The sequence below is a fragment of the Dissoconium aciculare genome (assembly GCF_010015565.1).
Source record: "Dissoconium aciculare CBS 342.82 unplaced genomic scaffold K489scaffold_6, whole genome shotgun sequence".
Taxonomy (NCBI): domain Eukaryota; kingdom Fungi; phylum Ascomycota; class Dothideomycetes; order Mycosphaerellales; family Dissoconiaceae; genus Dissoconium; species Dissoconium aciculare.
In genome coordinates this window covers 251,707-270,646 of record NW_022984956.1, presented here as the reverse complement: position 1 = coordinate 270,646, position 18,940 = coordinate 251,707, and the positions used below count along the sequence as shown (strand labels likewise).

Here is an 18,940-nt window from a genome sequence, read left to right as displayed (position 1 = left end):
CGACAGTTTGGAACCATAGTGGCGCGAGAGCTAGTTCCATTCAGTCTTGTAGAGAGTTTCTGATGTTGAACACCAAAAGCTGCAGCTGCGCTCCGTTGGCTCCGAAATTGACCAGATCTGTAGGCATTAATAGCAAGCTCGATTCTGCCTTCTTGATTATCTAATAACATGTCTTGTTGTTGAGATATTATAAAGGAAAGATGATGTTTACAATGCCAAGGAAAAGTGGCGGGTTCGGTGGTGTGGCCGGCTCGCTGATGGATTACGTTATACACTTGCCCCAACTTCGGGCAACTTCGTTGTTGACTTCTTACCACATCCATTCTTGCTATGCCACATCCATTCTTACTATGCCACTGACAGTCGAATTCGACGCGGACAGCGCAACTCCGCCAGACGGCGGTTACGGCTGGGTCTGTGTCGCCTCATTATTCTTGGTCAATTTCTCAACATGGGGTGCGGTGGCGGTACGCGCGAGTTCCACGGACTCATGTAGGATCACAATCACATCGCTTACTACCACGCATACTAGTCTTTCGGCGTATATCTATCATACTATCTCGGCACCGAACTCTTTCCCGACTCGTCGGACCTGGAGTACGCCCTCGTCGGTGGTTTCAACTTTGCGTGCGCGATGATCGCGGCTCCGCTTGTGACGAGGCTTACCCACCGCTTCGGCAAATTCGCGACGATGTCGATTGGAATTGTGCTTCAGACCAGCGGCTACGTTGCGGCCGGCTTTTTGAATCAAATCTGGCAGCTCATGATTACCCAAGGAATTCTTGTTGGCCTTGGTATCGGCTTCATCTACGTTCCCAGCTTGCCTATTCTATCCCAATGGTTCGAGGCCCGCCGGAGCCTAGCAAACGGGATTGCGAGTTCCGGCTCTGGTTTCGGAGGAGCTTTATTCGCCTGGGCGACAGGAGCGATCATCGATGCCTTCGGGCTGCAATGGGCCCTATGTGCGACTGGTCTGATCACCTTTTTTCTTCTTGTCATTGCGACAAGTCTGCTTCGCGATCGTAACAAGTACATTCGACCGCCACAGTTAGCTTTCGATACTTCTTTGCTCACGAGGTATGACGTCCAACTTCTGCTTGCGTGGTCTTTCGTGAGTATGCTGGGCTACATCACACTTTTGTTCTCATTGTCCGACTTTGCGCTCTCCATTGGTTGTTCGCCACAGCGGGCCACTAATATCATCGGCTTCCTGAATATTGGCACCGCTATTGGCCGCCCGGTCATTGGTATCGCGAGCGACAAATCTGACCGGATCGACGTCGCGGGTGCTTTGACCCTCGCCTGTGGTTTATCATGCTTTGCTTTCTGGATACCAGCTCAATCTTATCCGCTTTTGGTGTTCTACTCGCTGCTTGCGGGCGCCACATTAGGGGTGTTCTGGATGGTAGGTTTGGCTGTTGCCGCAATGTCGGGCCTTCTCACCAAGTCTCCCTGCTTGCTAATTATTGGGCCGACAGACAATCGGTCCCCTTTGCGTCGAAGTTGCTGGACTTGTGCATCTACAGTCATTACTCTCGTTATCGTGGACGACAATCATCCTGCCTACCACGTGTAAGCACGAGTTCTGCTTCAAAAAAGCTTACAGCAAGACTAACGGTGATGCCCGTAGTCTCACAAACCATCGCACTCGAGATACGGCGACCGAACTCCGCGAGACCGTATCTGTTCCCACAGCTGTTTGTTGGGCTTTCCTACGTCTGTGCCGCGCTGATCATGATGGAGCTGAGGCGTGTCAAACGTAAAGAGCGCTAAGCACAGAGGAAAAACAATGAAGAGAAGTTTGCTGTGCAGCATTATCACCATGGTAAGCCATTCACACGCTGAGGGTTCGGGGAGACAGAGGAAGCCTCGTGTGACCAGCAACATCAAATCATTTTACAAAATTCGCTTCACATCAGACAGCGCTCACCATTTAGACTCATCATATCCTTGCACATACTGCAGGTATTCACCCTTCTCACCAACCCAGCCTTTGATTCCTCCTTCAAGTACAAGACTCTGCATGGTCTTGTCTGAACGCTCCTCAAGGTAGTCAGCGAACCAAGCCGCAGCGCGGTTGCCACGGCCGCGCGATGATCCTACACAAGGTCAGCACAGAATTCGAGTGACTCTTGGACGTAGAACGTCCTCGTCCTGGAACAAGGTATATGTCGAGCGTACCGCAATACCAAATGACACGTTGGACACCAGCAGCCCGGAAGATGGTGTAGAGCGAAGGGATCGTCGGGTAGATGCTTTGAGCAGGTAGGTTTATCGAGCCTTGGATAGTGCCGCCCTACAAGGCCGATCAGCATTTGAACTTGCCAACCCCTTGAAACGTGTCCTGTAGCAAATCATACCTCAAAGTCTGTCCTACGCAAATCTACAAGCACTGCCTTATGCCCTTCCGTGCCTTGCTTCAGCAGCTCTAGCACCTGGGAGCGAGCAATAGAGTGTGGCTTCGATTGCGCCTGGGGGTAGGCAGCATACCAAGGTTGTTCAGCGCTGTCGGCGGATGACGTCGCTTGAGCGGCCATGGTGAAACGGACGAGCAACAGAGCAGGCTGAGATGAACGTTGGCGGTGTAATGGCAAGCGCGAGTACAAGGGCAAGTAAGAGCTGTGGAAGGAAAGTGCTTTGAGATTTGATTGAAAGCCTCGTAATCTTCTGCGTTGGCCAAGGCCGATCAATCTTGAACTGAGCGCTGGTGGACTTGCTTGCATATGCAATCAATGAGATCGAAGGAGTCGACTGCCCAGGTGTTTGCATGGTGATTCACGACATCCTTGCTGCTTTTCAAGTTGGTCGTCACGGCCCGTGTCCTGCCAATGCGCCTCACGTCGCTTGTGCGCATCTAGAATGTCACCAGCAAAGGCATGATCAAAACACCTGTATCAATGGCTGCAAGGGAATGACATGCAATAGCTTGGCAGAACATTCCGGAGATATCTTCCATCGGTCATCATGACTAGCCCTCCACCAGACAGCTGACTTATTGTCGACCCGAGCCGGACAAATGAAGGGTCGGCAATGACATTCTAGGACGCACGTGCGGAGCCCGCTTCGTTCCCAAAGCGTACTAGCTGCAAGATTTGAACCGTGGGCATGTCTAGATGCCGTTCCATGGATCGCCTTGTATCATCGTGCACACATGTCACCTCGTCGCGAAGAGGCGAGCGTCGCGGCTACATAGAGACCTCCATGACTTCGCATACCAACGGAAATTTCTCAACATTGTCCTTTCATCGACACGAGCCGTAACAGCAGCGAAATATTGTCAATTGCCACAATACGAACATTTGCCCAACAGCATGGCGACCGCTGCGACAACACCTGATCGCGCTCACAGCGCGATGGAACCATCCAGCATGACTGGAGACGCCCATTTCAACACAGATGCGGAGAAGCAGACTCCCTCCCCACCGCCTGAGGAGGAGAAGTCGTCTGCTTTCAAAGCCCTCGGTTGGCTCGACCGTCTGCTCGCGCTGTGGATCCTCCTCGCTATGATCATCGGCGTCCTGCTTGGCAACTTCGTTCCTGAAACAGGACCGGCCCTACAAAAGGGAAAATTTGTTGGCGTGTCCATTCCGATAGGTATGCCTTTGCCGTCGCCCAGAGCTCGAGAGCGGTCTTGACTAATTTGAACGTGGTTGCTTGTAGCCGTCGGCTTGCTCGTCATGATGTATCCGATCTTATGTAAAGTCAAGTACGAGACTTTACATCAAACCTTCCGTTCCAAGCAGCTCTGGATCCAGGTGGCGTTCAGCGTCTTCGTCAATTGGATCGTTGCGCCTTTCTTGATGGTTAGTCTCCCAGGCACAAACTCCGGCGATGCTAGCTAGAATCACAACACGCTGACCCTGTGTAGCTTGGACTGGCATGGGCATTCCTGCCAGACCAGGCCGGACTTCGCGAAGGCCTCATCCTGGTCGGACTAGCACGCTGTATTGCGATGGTAAGATTGGAATTCTCTCCTACGTTCTCGATCTCTTTCGCTAACCATTTCGCTATAGGTCTTGATCTGGACCGAGCTGGCTGGCGGTGACAACCACTACTGCGCAATCTTGGTGGCCATCAATTCCGTTCTCCAAATCGTACTCTATGCGCCGATGGCGATTTTCTTCATCAACATCATCAGCCATTCCAAGTCGGAGGTCACGGTCTCATATCCAACCGTCGCAATCAGCGTTGCCGTTTTTCTTGGGATTCCCTTGGGTGCTGCTGTCATCACGCGATTTGCGCTACAATGGCTCGCAAGCCCCGAATGGTATGATCGGGTATTCCTGAAGTATCTCTCCCCTTGGTCCCTCATTGGCCTGCTTTACACCATTCTCGTGCTTTTCGCCAGCCAGGGTCGCCAAGTCGTGCACCAGATTGTCTCCGTGGTCCGGGTTGCAGCGCCCTTGGTCGTGTACTTTTTCGTGATTTTTTCCGTCACCCTAGCGGTCTCGCACCGTCTCGGGTTCGGATACAAGCTGTCGGCCACCCAAAGCTTTACTGCCGCGAGTAACAACTTTGAGCTTGCCATCGCTGTCGCCGTGGCAACATATGGGCCTGACAGCGATCAGGCACTCGCTTCTACTGTGGGACCGTTGATCGAAGTGCCGGTGTTGCTTGGTTTGGTATACTTAGCGAAGTGGTTGGCCAAGCGGCGTGGGTGGAAACAGTGATGGCCGCCACATTAGATCAACAGTCAATGTATTTTTAAAGCAATCGCCAAGAAAACATGAAAAATTCGGTGCGTCTTGGATCTCGCGTCTCGTGTCCCTTCACGCGTTTCGCTTTGCCTCCTTGGTCTTCCGTTCCTCCCTTTCACTGTACCTGTCACCCATGAGTCCAAAATGCGGGCGCATCAAAATCGTATATTTGACAAACTCCTCGACACAATCAACCACGCGGTCCCTGTTGCCTCCTTCTATCAGCCTTGATCCTCCTTCGCTAGCGGTCTCTTCAGTGAAGAGGGTGTAGGCTTTCGGAATCGAGGACTGGTTGGGTATGGCGAACATTCGCATCCAGCGACCGAGAATACGAAGGTTGTTCACAGTGTTAAATGACTGCGAGCCTCCTGAGACCATCGCTAGACCTAGAGTGCGGCCTTGTGTGGGTCGAACACTGCCGGTCGAGAGTGGAATCCAGTCAATCTGATTCTTGAAAACAGCAGTCTGTATATCAGGAGTGGTTAATGATGTCACGGCGAATAAGGTAGGATGGCGTCAAAGGGCTCGCATACCAAGTTCCCGTGCTGCTCGGGGGAGATCCAGAAATGACCATCGCTCCATCGGCTCAGGTCGCGCAGTTCTTGGACTTTGGGGTGCATATGCTGTACATCGTCTTTCATGGGGAGACCGGAAGGATCGTAGACGCGGACATCGCAGCCAAGACGCCAGAGAGTGCGAGAAATCTCAAAGGCGAGCAATTTGGAGTAGGAGCTACAGGCTGTCAGCTTGGAAACAAACGAAATTCAAGTTGAATGGGTGTGCAGCGAGTTCGTGCATACCGTTGTCTTAGACTACCGTATAGTACCAGCACTTTCAGCCGCTGGCCGGTCTTGACAATGTCGTCGTGGGCCATCTCTGCCACAGTGGCCAGCTCCAGCTTCGAAACCCAATCCTCGGCTGCCACGGCGGCGTCGAGACGGAAAGGACGATACTTTTCTGCTATCTCAGGGTCGTCCTCCTCAGTCGGGATCTCGAGGGACCGATAAGCGAAGTCTTCATTCACGCCTAGTTTCTCGATCTGACGCATTGACGAAGTGTTGTTGAGATCTCCTTGCGCGGGAGCCGACTCGGATATGTTATATTGCGGTGTGCGTGTCCCTCCCTCCGTGGGTTGGTCTAGTCGAGCTTGGTGAGGTAACATTGTACTGAGTCGCGCCCTCGTGCTCAATGTGACGATTGGGTAATGGAAGCGAGGCGAGCGGCTCGATCGACAAGCGGCAATACCAGCAAATGTTGACTGACGTGCGCACTTGACGAGAGGCGGACCGCAGATGTTCATTGTCTGTTCGAATTACAGACCATCGAAGAGTAGCATCCTTATATCTGATAGACAAAAGATGCCTAGGTATTTGCCATTTCATCTGGGCAGGGTTGATGTACGATTCTGGTTTGACGCAGTGCAAGTAGCTTGGAGGAAGGGCGTCACTAGACAATAATGATTGGCCGAATTTCCTGCAGGGCACGGCGGCGGCCCACGCAAGTTCTCCCCGTTCGGTGAACGATTCCTACCACAGCACTCGACCTGCCTAACACACTTGGAATGTTTATTCCAGGCAAGTGATGATATCCTAGCCAATGTAATTTAACTCCACTTCCATCATGCGCACAAGCGCTGATGAGGAACTCGATGGCTGAAATATTATATCAGCGAGAAGTCTCAAAACGAGAGCATAAAATACATCAAGTAGGCTGATAAGCACACACCCCGAAGCTTGCATTTCAGCTTGCACGTGTGATAGTCGCATCCGCAGTGGATGGATCATGATGCACTCGTCCCCTTTGCGGAGCACGTTGTAAAGTGGTGCAATATGGTATCCTGAGGCAGTGTCTCGCGCTCGGGAGCAGAATGCTGCCTTCTTCGTGAGGCCGCATTTCGATGGCTTTTGTTCGCTGGTATGGTTGGTGTACGCTGTAGAATGTAGAAACATACTCATCCTCAACTATTCTCACTCTCACCGGTAGTCTCACCGGTACGAGAGGCAGTGCTGGCTGTGAATGCTGAGCTTGCGGCCTCTGTCCCTGTCTCTCTCTGGGAAACGTCTGACCCAACGAGGCCGCACTTTGTTGGCTGTTTCTCGCCGATGTGATTGGCGCACGCTGTGAAAAGAGAAGAAATGCTCAAGCTCTGGAAAACGCCACGGACACCGGTTTTCAAAGCGGCAGTGCCGGTGTTGATAACGAGCTTTCCATTGGATGTCAATTGTGCGACGAGTAACTTCTGCGCTCGTAGTGTCCATCCTCAGATACGCGCTTTCCCGTCACCTCTGCAACAGAGACACGCTGCTAAAGGGAACAATTGTCCAACCTTACAAGTTATACGTCGACTCATCAAAATAATACGCTGGCAGTTGCGGCAGTGCAGGTCCAAGTCGACGAAATCATGGATACTCGCTCGGACTGAAGTCTCTACGTTCGATGGGCAACACGGATAAGGATGGGCTGCTCAGCTTCGTTTCGTTTCAAATTCATGCGATGGACTTCACGTACACGACAGCAGAGCGATTCCACATAAAGTACAGAGTGTATCTTAATGGGCCGGTCAATCAATGAACACCCGATCCAATTGAATGTTATGTGATCAGGATACACACAGCGTCCAGGCGGTCAGCCGAAGCTGTATTTTAGACCCGAACACAACTCCACGGTTACTTCAGAGGGTAGAATGGGACAATGTATGCTTGAAATCTGGCGCTCGCTATGCATCGTCGAAGGCCGCGTAATCTTTCGCTGCTATTAGAAGCTGTGGTTGGGACACAGGATAGACAGAAAATAAATTCACAACAGTCGACAACATTACCGTAATGTTGCTTGGCAATGGATGCTGTAGAAGCAGCGCGAAGTTGAGAACAGGGTCAGTGGCTTGCTGCTCATCGGTTGACTGGTTCGCATTGTCAACAGAGAAGAAATGCTCAGCATTCGTGGGTGTCGCGCGCTTATTTCTCCCATTGGCAGTGCCAAATGTCTAGACCATGCTCGGTTGCTCGCTGTTCTTCATTTGACTGGTTCACATCGTGTGCAGAGAATAACTGCTCAACAATTGTGCGGAGTGCCGAGATGCTTATGCAGCAGCGGCAGGGCAGGTTTTGGGGATCAGCTATGCTTGCTCGACAAGATGTCTCTTCTTCGCAGCGCAGCAGACAGTGCAGCAGCGAGGGCATTGTCAAGCTCGGGGCCTACCATGTTTCTTGAGAATCGCTCCATACTATTCCCATCGCACAATTGACCAGGCTGGAAGTATTGCCCACGGAATCCGGCAGTGCTGAGTCAACCTCTTGGCGATGCAAGAAGAGGCCGCCCCGTCCGGGAGTGTCTTGAGGGGCAGTGCAGTGATATACGGCTGTAGAGATCATTGGCGGACGCGGAGAGACGCGACTTCGGACCATGTCCCCGCCCGGTCAGAACCCGGTCAGAACTCTTGTGGCCTACCTGCCTCCGATGACCCAGCCACAACTTCTGCCTCTGAGCTCATCAGGACTTCTCCTCATGACTTCATCAGAAGTTGGGATGAAGGTGTCAAAACGTGATAGATACGCTCGCATTGTCAGCCACATCCTTAATAGAGCACGCAGACCAAGGGCGAAATATGCTAAGATGCTACTCGAATGGCTGTCCTGCGCTGCAAGAGTTCTTACGTGGCGTGAAATCCAGGCGGCAACCTCGATTGATGCACCTCGTCTGACATTCGATTACAAAGGGCATCAGAGCCTTCGACATTCACGATAAGCTGCTAGTCAGTATGGCTGCGATGCACTGTCTCATACCGCCCATGATCCAATGTGCTCAGATTTGGATCATGGACTTCCTTGAAGACATGCCACGTTATACGCCAAGTGGTTCTTTGCGCCCATAGGAGGAAGGATTCTTCGCGATCTGCGGCCCGAAATTTATGACTCCGGCGACGAGGACATTACGCATGGACTTTTGCGAATTTGCCAACAGGCGAGCGAGGGAAAACAGCATTCGCAGTCGGGTTCGCCACAGCGTTCGGCGAGTCTAATCGTAGGTGGGCCCCGAGCAAAGACGCGATGTGAGCAGAAAGGTTGAAAGGTCATAATCATTTATCGCATGGAAACATTAGAAGCAAGATGATGGTATGAAGCCCTGAGAATTCATACAGGTACTGACGCATCGCCAACCCAGCCAGCTTGGAGAGCAACCTGCCCATCGCAGTGCCCAGAGACAAATTTGGTGATAGGTCTGCTTTCGAAAGCTTTTCACGCAGATTGAGGGCGGGCTTCTGCCCGGCCGAAATATCCTGCCGCGGGGTCAAGGATAAGGCCAAGACCGTTGGTAATGGCAGCCTCGTTATACGAATACTGGTAAGACGTGACTGCGGCGTGGTGGTCAGTATCTTTTGCGGAGTGGTGTCAGGGCGAAACATAGAGGACTTACCGGCTCCCGCCCGCGTTCCCTGCATGCCGATTGTTGCAGAGATACCTTGATCTGTCGTGCCGAAGTAGTTCAAGAAGACTCGGCCTGGCTGGGCCTCATAGAAGGTTGCGCTGAAGCTGTACAAGGGCCCATCCGAAGGCGCATTGAAGGCACCCATGCGCCAGTCGAATGTCACGCTACGCGATCCTGATGCTCCACAGATGCTGAAATCCATGTAATGACGTTGACCGGCAAAAATGTATAAGTCGTCGTGGAATGCAAATAGGGCAGGCTGTGCAACCCCAAGATTGCCCAAGCTGTAGGGGATGGGTCTGTTCGTGTATGTCGCTGTTTCAAAATCACCGAGCGTGATCATTCCATTGGTAGTCGGATGCGCAATAGACGAGCAGGAGTCATAGATGCAGATCGGAAAAGGTAGCTCGATGGTCGAACTGTAGTCATCGTAAGAGTCAGTCGCTCTGGTAAAGTCTCCGAAGATAAGACTTGGGCTAGAGCCGTCTGAGCAGGTCGATGGGTATTGGGCGCAGTTGGCATCGCTGATCTGAGTAGCTTGAGCGGTCTGAGTGATGGTGTTGGTTCCAGTAGCAACCTGAGAACAGACCGATGCAATTTCACGAGGGTCACGGCCCAGTAGAATGCTGGGGGTCACTGGTGCTTGTCGGCGACGCGCTGCTTGAGTTGTGGTCGTAGGTGCGACACTGCTGGAGGTATCCAAACCGAGCGAGCTTACTGCCTCCGCAGTAGCCGAGGCGAGAGCTGCAGCGACTGTGATGGACCCAGCAGCGATAGTCACAGACGCAGCAGCGCCGGTGGTTTGAGGAGCAATCTTTTCCGGGTAGACGGCAAGAACAGCTTCGACAAATCCGCCAGCCGTGTTCTCGCGCTTTCTAGCTGTCAGCGTGGGAGCTGCGCAACGTTGGATCGTAGTCGTGCCACTGGTGGCGGTCACTGTCACCACGGGCGCGACGTAGCTGTTGTAGGATGTGCAGAAAGCACCGGCAGCTGAGTCTTGTTTCAGCTGGAGCACGTTGTTTGGGCATACTGGCGTGACCACATCTGTGGCATTCTTCACGAACACACTGGACGAGATGGTGAAGTGGTTGCCCTTGGAATCCCATTGGCCATCATTCACAGCGTATACCGCTGGATCCCAGTATTGAGAGTATAAAGAGCAGACTTGTCCCTGGCTGACGTAGTTTTTACTCAGGATATAGGTGTTGAAAAACTTGCAAAGGGTTGGGGGCTTAGTTGGATCCGGATTGTGATTAGTGTTGTAGCTAGAGGTGTCGGAGCAAACGGCAGCGCAGCGTTGCGGATCGAACGGCGCACCGTCATTGAACAGGCGCATGCCTAGGTATGTGTATGCGCCGTTGCAATTCTCAATTGGTGAATTGATGGCTGCCGTGTTTTTCAAACCGAGGGCGGAAGTCAAGGTGTATCCATTGCTACCTGCAATGACGACACGGTAGTTGGCACGCCACTGTCCAACATTTTTGGCATTCTCAGGGTAGACCGGACCACCCCAAAGTACACAAAAGATGTTCGCGGTAGGAGCGGGATTGGGACAATTGGAGCCTGGGACCAGGGAAGGGCTGCGCTCAAAGTAGATGTTGAACGACTGGCAAAGCTTCGCCTTGTTGCATTTGGCGGCACAGGCAGCAGTGTCATACGAAGATAGAAGGGAGTATCTGTTCAGGAAGTCAGGTGAACAGTCTGACGCGTTTTCACTCTATGGTGCGTTCCACATACCCCATATAACCATGCGCTTGCGACGCAGCCTTCACATTGGTGAAAGTGTTGGTATATCCGGATGGAGTCGGCGCTTGGTCTGCTACTCCAGCGAGGTTGGAATCGGCGACAAAAGATTCCGGTGGAGACAAGTTGGCATTGTAAATGTTCGATGTGGTGGGAGCTGGAGCGCAGGCGGCTTGCCGAGCCTCAATGATTGGGCCGGAAATGCCAGTGTCTCGTTTTGTCGGCCCGGCTTCGACGATGTCCAGAGGACTGTCACTCCCGGCCTCGGCGCGATCATGCGCGATAGCAGACGCCCGGTCATAGGTGACTGTCTGAGAAGGCGCGTCTAAAGCAATCGTGAAGGTAGGATCAGGCTCCGAATTGACAAAGTCGAGATCAATTAGCTGTGCCGACGCTAAGAGGCATTGGCCCGCAATGGCGGCGAGAGTTGAGAAACGCATTGCGGCGCAAATGGGCTACGAAGCGTCAAACAGGAGTAGGAATATCGCAATTGATAGCGCTATGTTGTAGAGACACTTACAGATGGAGAAAAGGATAACCCATACTTATGTGCTTGCCTCGTCGCTATTCAATGTTGCCTTATTTCTGGCGCATCGCGTGAACCGCGCTGTACTCACGTATCGACAGTCCATAGCATGTCACTTATCGTAGCCACAGAGCCATAAGACTGAAGTCAGACCGAGATCGTGAGCCTTGCTGCGGAGGAGTCTATCCTGATGCCGATCGAATGACAAGTTCGCTTGTTGGCCTTGGCATTGGTCCCCGCCGAACGCTCACATAGCTTCATGTGTACGTCTAGTCTGGTCTGTCTCGAACGTACCATACATGAGGACTTTACGCCTGCTATGTGCGCTACAAGCAATGCATGAAGGCGAAGCCCTTGTGACGTGAGTCGTGAAAAGTATGCAAGAAGAAGTTGCACATCATCTGAGACAATGCGTGCCGCAATATATTGATGAGGTGATGTTGAATCCCTGCGCCGTCTAGTGCGGCTGGGGACACCGATGAGCTTTCGCAGTTCATATCGATCGAACCATCACGCGACACACGCCAAGAGCTCCAGAGCAGCCATTGTACCGATGGGTAATTCTTGTCTCTGGGTAGGTCGAGCGTCAGTATATACACGGTACAGGACGTATGTACGGTACAGTAGGTAGTTACAGTGGGTTGAATGCTTGTACCAGGCCACGAAGGGGATTAAAGTGGAAGTGCAATTTAACACCGGTCGACAAAGGCGAATATTTGGGCGCGAGTCATGCACCGCCATGTTTTCCTGGCGCACACTGTTTGCTCAGCCCTACCAGACCTTTTGGCACTACAACAACACAGGATATTCCAGACACAATCCTTGGATGGGAAGGGTTGAGACTTGAGCGCCGACTGAAATACTTGCGACAATGCTTGCGTGGAGCTAAGGATGACGAGTGTATTGAAGACAACAGATTATCGCGTCTGCATCTCTGGTGCACTCAGGCGCTGCGCCCACCAAGGAACACGTCACAGGCTGTACGCCCGCAGCCCACCGCGCTCTTTTCCTTCATTGCTCTTGCAGTAGATCCTCCTGTGCATTCTTCTCCCTTCACTAATCATCGATATGCACGTCTTGCTTTCAAAGTAGAGAATGCCCATCCAATTTGCTAGCGCTCCAGAGGCACTGCTCGGCCGCAACGACAGCAAAAACGCTGCAACGACTTGTAAGGGCATTACGAGTTCAGGCAGACCGTGCAGAAGAGCATTGGCAGTAGCTAGGGCCACGACTTTCCAAAATCATGCCGGCAACGGAGTCTGGCTTTACTGTTGGCAGCACAAGGATCAAGCAGGAGCTGAAGTGGGAGAGGAGTATGAGGAGGACGTTGCGAAAGGCTCCAGAGGGAGGCGCTCGACAGAGTTGGAGCCGTTGCAGGAACGGACGAGTCTCGACACTTTGGTGCAGCGACTAGGAATACACGATACACCGCAGGAAGAGAGTCAGCAACGAAGAGCGAGGAAAGATGCAGGTCGGCTGAGACCAGCGCGGGAAGACCGCCACTCGCGACAAGTATATACTCAAGATGAAGCCATAGTTTACAACGCACCTCAGGTTGGACAAACGAGACCAAAGCCACGGCCTCGCCCAAAACAGCAACCCAGCTTTTGGCAATCTTTGTGCTGTATTGTAGATAATGATGACTATCTAGAGGTTGTTCGACATCGAAAGAGAACGGAGCAAAACATGCCATTGCAGAGCGTTGTCGATGTACAGCCTACACCAAGGCCAGCCATGATTCAATCACCTTCTTCTCTTCCTTCCCGAACCAATCCTACTCCGGGCGGTGATGGCCGGAGATCGTCCAGACCGAACACCTCTCGAAGATATTCATCGCGCACAGAGCAGCTATTTTCCATTATACCCGCAAACCTTCCCCCGCAGACAGCGTCATCACTCCTCGCCGAGCTCGTCAAACCGATCAGTCCAAACGACGAGGAGGGCTACATCTACATCTTCTGGCTGACGCCGCAATCTAAACAAGTTCCCACAACATCCACAGCACGATCCCTCCTAGCACCACCTGTCTCGTTAGAGCGACCTCGCTCACACCACCGCCGCATCAGCGATGTCATGACAGAATATTCCTTCAGCGGCTCGGCGGAAGAGACCGCCGGCGAAGACGTCGTGATGCTGAAAATCGGCCGCGCCAACAACGTCACCCGCCGGATGCACGAATGGCAGCGACAATGCGGCTACGAACTCAACCTCGTACGCTGGTATCCGTACATTCCTACCTCCTCGCCTTCACCACAGCCTTCACCCGAGCGACACGGGCAATCACAGCCACAGCATAATCGACGGCAGAGCGGTCTAGTGAGGAAGGTCCCGTTTGTCAAACGTGTGGAGCGACTGGTACATCTCGAACTCGCGCAGAAACAGGCCAAAAGTCAGTGTGAGGCGTGTGGACGGGAACATCGAGAGTGGTTCGAGGTGAAGGCGAGTCAGAAGGCCGTGAAGGATGTTGATGATTGCGTCAGGAGATGGGTGGAATGGGCGGAACGGAAGAGGGATGCAGAGCTCGGGGGCACAAAGTAGGATTGTTTGGAACTTGCGAGTCTGGATGTTGGTATAACGAGAGCTGGGCGCAACACCTTTTTACGAGATTGTGATGTATGGATGTGATGGGGCGAAGTTTTCGGATGACATGATGAACGACATACCTAGACGCATCCTTAGGAGAGAGTGTCACATCACAGCGGCACATATGAGCATACGCCGAATGAAAGCAATCGGTGCTCATACCTCAACCTTGAGAGTATGATTGATAGGGTAGCTCTGATCGATGCGTTGTATGTACCAATTCCGCATAGCTGCGGCACTGCCTCTCGTTTTCCACGACGGCTTGCACTCTGGCAGTCTATGCTGGATCACTCGAGGAGTGACAATCTCGCGTGTCTCTGCTTGCACCAATGAAACGTCAGCCATGCAGTCCGCGCCATGTTCTGGTCGCCATGGAAAATGGTTATGTTCTGCATCCCTGGTCAGCCTCGAAAGACGAAGGTGAAGTTACCATTACCGACGATGACTTTTGCGCCACGCATACATGAGCTACAGTCTCGTCATGTATGATCACACGAAGTGCATGTATAACATGTTTTCAATGCGAGAACATTTGACACCCATTGAAACTACAGTGTAATCGTTCAGAGCCTTGAACGAAAATGCCCGGCGGGTTTCTTATTCATGAATATCCTGCGATGTTTACACAACTTAAATGCACAATTTCACTGTCATGGCAATGTTTCTCTTACCAGGTCCGCCTATGTCCTCCGATTATTACTCCCTCGTGACCGTGGTTTCTTGATTGGGACGAATCATAATGCTCCTGTGGCATGGTTGGGGGCTGAGAACAGCAGGACAACCATTGATGGGCATCAGCCACTCTGATATAATTGTGACACGGAGCGGCCTCCGCCGTTTTGAGGATCCGGTGCACTGCCTCCCAAATTTTGAAGTCGTGACTGAAAATACAGAATGTAATACAGCACGGCAATTTTGTAAGGGAAAATCGACAGATTTCTCGAGCGCGAAGGTCGACACGAAAGCTCGACCATTTCTATCTTTTTGGGTCGCGCACCAATCATAAGCGGCGTAGAAGGCGTGGGGTCTTGAAGATTCGCTGAACGCACCTGACGGCCAAAGAAGGCAGTACGTTGGTGGACTCTTGATTTCGGTGAGACTAAAGGTAGGAGAATTCGGTAGGAGAATTTCTATGAATCTTGCACTGCCTCTAGCAATAGAATATCCGTGTTGATGACAGCGCTTGATGCAAAATCTCGACGACATGATTTGTCTCTGTCCCCACACTAATCATATATTGCGAATTGACTGTGTAGCTAGGCACGAGAGACGCAAGACTTGTAGGAATACGAGGGTGCGAAGGAGAAGCCAAGGTGCGGCCTCTCGAGGTCTAACAACAGATTCGCCTTGAGATCACAGCATGATGCACTGCCTCTTAGCAAATGGATCTACACAAGATTCGAGAAGCTCGACGATATCCTTTATTCTTGTAAGTGCGCAACCTATCATGTCGCGAATCACCAGTGAGGCTGGGCACTAGAGATGCACAACGACAGATTCGTCATAGGGTTGCAGCATGCTGCACTGCCTCATCCGCCAAGCGGTTTGACGCAACACCGAGATCTCGACGATATTCTGTGTTTCTACCATTGCACCAATTATCTACCGCGAATCGCTCTGTAGCCGCGCACTAGAGATTACTTGCATGAACATCAGTCTGCATAGGCGAAAGCCAAGCTGCCGCCTCTCGATGTTCATTCAGCACTGCCTCCCAAGGTATGAGAGGCGACCCAACTACGAAATCTCGACGATATCATGTGTTTCTGCATGTGAACCAATCATCAATCATGAATAGCGAAGGCCGAATGCAATCGAGGCACGCCACAAGGCAAAGGCTGTCGGGCAACAACGAAGCATGGAGAACTTTGCGGCCCCGGGCGTGTCCACTGCCAAACACACACCAATATTCGCGGAGAGTAAATGTCAAGATGAAAACGGACGTCTGTTGGAATCAAGATGTTACAATGTGGATTGTACTATATCCGAGTCGCCGCCGGTGTTAGTGATACATGATCTCAAGGAAATATTCTGTGCTTTGCTTTGCCCTGTGCAATAGCCAGAGGCCGTGAATATATATACAGTTTCCAGCTGTCGAAGGCACGACGTTGGCGGAGATTGGATCGCTGCGATAGTGAAGGAAGGGCGGTTCAGCTCACAACTTGAGAAACTTTAAGAGTACTGCACTGCCTCCCGAGCTGGCACTACGTCAATGGCCGTCCGAATCTCGACGATATTTTGTGTTTCTGCCCCTGCACCAATCATATATCGCGTATGAACTATGTAACAGGGCACTACCGATGCAATGCTTGCAGGAATTCCAGGGTGGAGCCGAAGCCAAGGTGCGGCCTCTCGAGGTCTAACAACAGATTCGCCTTGAGATCACAGCACGATGCACTGCCTCTTGACTATTCGGGAATTTACACAAAATTCGAGAAGCTCGACGATATCCTGTGTTCTTGCAAGTGCACCAATCATATATCGTGAGTCGACCACGTAGCTGGATACTTGCGACGTAAGACATGCAGAAATCCGATTCCCAGGGTGGGTGCAAGCGAAGCCAAGGTGTGGCCTCTCGAACTCCAACCACAGATTCGGCATGATGTCGCAGCATGCTGCACTGCCTCTTGCATTCGGGGAGAAGATCCCGTGTCTAGTGCAGTCACGACGATATTTCGTGATTCTCCCCGTGCATCAAGCGAGAACCGCAATATTGGGAGCTTTCTGTGCCCTTCAAGCTACAGAAAACGTTTGGAAGGCCGCCTTCATAAAGTACGAGAGGCTCGAGCTTGTCATGATTCTCCTGATTCTTCGCTCTGTCGAAGTACGGCCTTGGGCTTGTGCGAAATACAGCGATTTACAACAATAATGTAATATTGGGAGCCGTCGTCGTGTGAACGGCAATATCTTCTGTGTCGCGGTCTCCGTGAAACGGCGGGATCTGGCGGCGATGATCTCCGGCGATGCGTCTTCTGGACTGATCGCTTCGCTGCCTCTTTCTGTCGATGGCGGCCTATTGTCATGCCGTTCAAACGTCTTGAGTGGAGAAAGCGCGTGGGCTCTCCCGTTCTTTGAGTAGTCTTTAGGTTTGACGTTCTCTGAGTGAGCCTTGCCTTTCCAGATGCAGATATTAGGTATTTTGAAACCCCTCCAAGAGGTCCGGTGCCTGTTAGTGGAGAGCCGAGAAAACCCAGTAACCAAATCTCGAAAAGTCCCCCTCCCAAGCCCACTACAACTCCTCCCTAGGTCTATCCAAACACTGCGCCAGATCAACCCCATAGCCCCCCGGCAGCCACGTCGGCCTCCTCATAATCGCCAACGCACTAGGACTCTGAAAGCCCACCCGCGGCTCGGAGCACTGCATGAGAATGCCCCAAAATCGCTCGACCGTGAATCCAAAGACCGGATCATTCACCGAGTCATGCTGGGCGCTATGCCAGACCCCACCGACATACTCCGGAGCATGCATAGCATTCCCTGGATCCGTCAGGTTCTGGATGAGTTGCTCATAGATGCCTTTTCCGTTCGCGCGGAGCCGCGGGCCGGAGACGATGAATTGGCCGCGGAAGGTCCAGACGAGATTTCGACATTGTCTGGTCGGGTTCGACAGGCTGAAGAGGGTGGAGATGACGTTTGGATCGTCGGTCCAGGAGCCGCAGTGCGCGCAATTGGCGCACATGCGCCCTTCATAGGAGAGGTGCAAAAAGCCCGTTTCGGGGACGAAGAATTTCTCGATCCAGGGGACGACTTCGGAGAAGCCGTCGAGCTCAGCTTGGGCGAAGAGGGTGTGGTGCGCGAGGTTGTCCCAGTTCTGTAGGGTGTGGCGGAGGTAGGCGTCGGCTTCGCGACCGACGTTCTCGAGGGCGTGGCAGGAGACGTTCACGTTGCTGGTCAGGTGGGTGAGGAGGTCTCGTTCGAAATCGGCGGTGTCGGTGTTTTTGTTGTAGATAAGTACGCGGCGGGTTGGTAATGTGCGGATGCTCTCTGCGGCGAGGAGAGTATCTAGTGTTCGGGCGACTTCAGCTGCGGGCTCGGCGTAGCGGGAAATGACGATATCCAAGTCGGAGGCTGGGAAGGGTGCTGGGTCTAAAGGGAGATTTGTGTATTCCAACGGAATGGGAGCGGCAACCAAAGGTTGGAGCAGAGCGTATATCCATGCTCCTCCGACCAAGATCAGAAACGCCAGTGTGCATGCACCTGTTGTCACTCCTTGGCCGCGGAAGACTTGGTTGATGGTTTTGGCTAGCCCGTGAAGTCCCTGTTTGGTCTCTTCCCAGGTCAAGAATGCCAACGCCGCCACGATATATCCAAGGTATTGCCAGTATGATATGTTGAGTGGTTGAGTGATTGACAAAGAGTCCGACACAATGACGAACCCTGCGACGGCGAGACGAAGCAGAGCTCCTTCGAAACGTGGGCTATAATCTTCGTCTTCAAACGATGACTCCTGTCGATTCTCCAGGTCCTGAAAGGAGGAAGCCAGAGCAAAGAGGGTGCCTGTGACCACAACGCCGCTCACGGCCGTGATTATGGCTATCGTCGAGACGGGAGATCTGTCAGGATGGATGCGTTCCGGCTCCAGATAGAAGGAGGTTACGACGGCCACCAGTGAAATCAACACCCAGTATTTCGGCAAAGCCGGGTACCTTTCCTCTGCAGGTTTGATAAATGGCCTGCTAAGGTTGACCATCCAGTGCAATGCCAGCTGCGCCAAGCCAGTGAATGCGAAAACTTCCATTGCCATCAACCATGGTACGAACCTCAACCGGAAGTTGCATACACATATGAAGTAGAGGCCCGCCGCGAAGATGAGATATCTAGCGACATCGCTCGCCTTTAATTTCCATTCCAAGAGTTTTCCAAAGAGGTCAGCCAGTCGCCAATCCAAGGTGAAGATCAGGATCACATTCGACAAGTCGTTGGCATGTGTAAGCGTCTTGTATGCCACGATCAGAATCGGCGCCATAAG

At 52.3% G+C, this 18,940-nt stretch overlaps 8 protein-coding genes across 8 annotated transcripts; 3 read left to right on the top strand and 5 right to left on the bottom strand.

Moving 5' to 3' along the window:
• Nucleotides 1-350: 350 nt before the first annotated feature.
• K489DRAFT_424352 (MFS general substrate transporter) lies at nt 351-2,204 on the top strand (the record flags this gene model as incomplete). The annotated part of the gene is made up of 4 exons (XM_033608266.1): nt 351-467; nt 533-1,405; nt 1,479-1,572; nt 1,631-2,204. 4 exons carry the CDS (start codon nt 351-353, stop codon nt 1,771-1,773), a joined length of 1,227 nt encoding a protein of 408 aa, XP_033459687.1. The 3' UTR covers nt 1,774-2,204.
• Nucleotides 1,759-2,973, bottom strand: K489DRAFT_380024 (arsenate reductase). The gene is made up of 3 exons (XM_033604791.1): nt 2,361-2,973; nt 2,182-2,296; nt 1,759-2,099 (listed from the first exon to the last, which is right to left on the bottom strand). Exons 1-3 carry the CDS (start codon nt 2,535-2,537, stop codon nt 1,927-1,929), a joined length of 465 nt encoding a protein of 154 aa, XP_033459686.1. The 5' UTR covers nt 2,538-2,973; the 3' UTR covers nt 1,759-1,926.
• Nucleotides 2,974-3,368: 395 nt separating this feature from the next.
• K489DRAFT_318853 (arsenical-resistance protein ACR3) lies at nt 3,369-4,670 on the top strand (the record flags this gene model as incomplete). Its single annotated transcript, XM_033601353.1, has 4 exons — nt 3,369-3,594; nt 3,661-3,803; nt 3,869-3,955; nt 4,014-4,670. 4 exons carry the CDS (start codon nt 3,369-3,371, stop codon nt 4,668-4,670), a joined length of 1,113 nt encoding a protein of 370 aa, XP_033459685.1.
• Nucleotides 4,671-4,769: 99 nt separating this feature from the next.
• Nucleotides 4,770-5,859, bottom strand: K489DRAFT_319698 (arsenic resistance protein ArsH; the record flags this gene model as incomplete). Its single annotated transcript, XM_033601405.1, has 3 exons — nt 4,770-5,162; nt 5,231-5,429; nt 5,498-5,859. 3 exons carry the CDS (start codon nt 5,857-5,859, stop codon nt 4,770-4,772), a joined length of 954 nt encoding a protein of 317 aa, XP_033459684.1.
• Nucleotides 5,860-8,887: 3,028 nt separating this feature from the next.
• K489DRAFT_380018 (uncharacterized protein) lies at nt 8,888-11,460 on the bottom strand. Its single transcript, XM_033604790.1, has 3 exons — nt 10,860-11,460; nt 9,111-10,798; nt 8,888-9,048 (listed from the first exon to the last, which is right to left on the bottom strand). Exons 1-3 carry the CDS (start codon nt 11,303-11,305, stop codon nt 8,933-8,935), a joined length of 2,250 nt encoding a protein of 749 aa, XP_033459683.1. The 5' UTR covers nt 11,306-11,460; the 3' UTR covers nt 8,888-8,932.
• A 650-nt stretch (nt 11,461-12,110) lies between these two features.
• On the top strand, nt 12,111-14,340 carry K489DRAFT_380016 (DUF1766-domain-containing protein). The gene has a single exon (XM_033604789.1). The coding sequence runs from the start codon at nt 12,487-12,489 to the stop codon at nt 13,927-13,929; it is 1,443 nt and encodes a 480-aa protein (XP_033459682.1). The 5' UTR covers nt 12,111-12,486; the 3' UTR covers nt 13,930-14,340.
• On the bottom strand, nt 14,180-15,340 carry K489DRAFT_380015 (uncharacterized protein). The gene is made up of 2 exons (XM_033604788.1): nt 14,415-15,340; nt 14,180-14,363 (listed from the first exon to the last, which is right to left on the bottom strand). The coding sequence occupies exon 1, from the start codon at nt 15,178-15,180 to the stop codon at nt 14,671-14,673; it is 510 nt and encodes a 169-aa protein (XP_033459681.1). The 5' UTR covers nt 15,181-15,340; the 3' UTR covers nt 14,180-14,363; nt 14,415-14,670.
• A 1,860-nt stretch (nt 15,341-17,200) lies between these two features.
• On the bottom strand, nt 17,201-18,043 carry K489DRAFT_318662 (uncharacterized protein; the record flags this gene model as incomplete). The annotated part of the gene is made up of 1 exon (XM_033601338.1): nt 17,201-18,043. A coding segment is annotated over one exon (843 nt), but the record flags the coding sequence as incomplete, so codon positions are not given.
• Nucleotides 18,044-18,940: the final 897 nt, after the last annotated feature.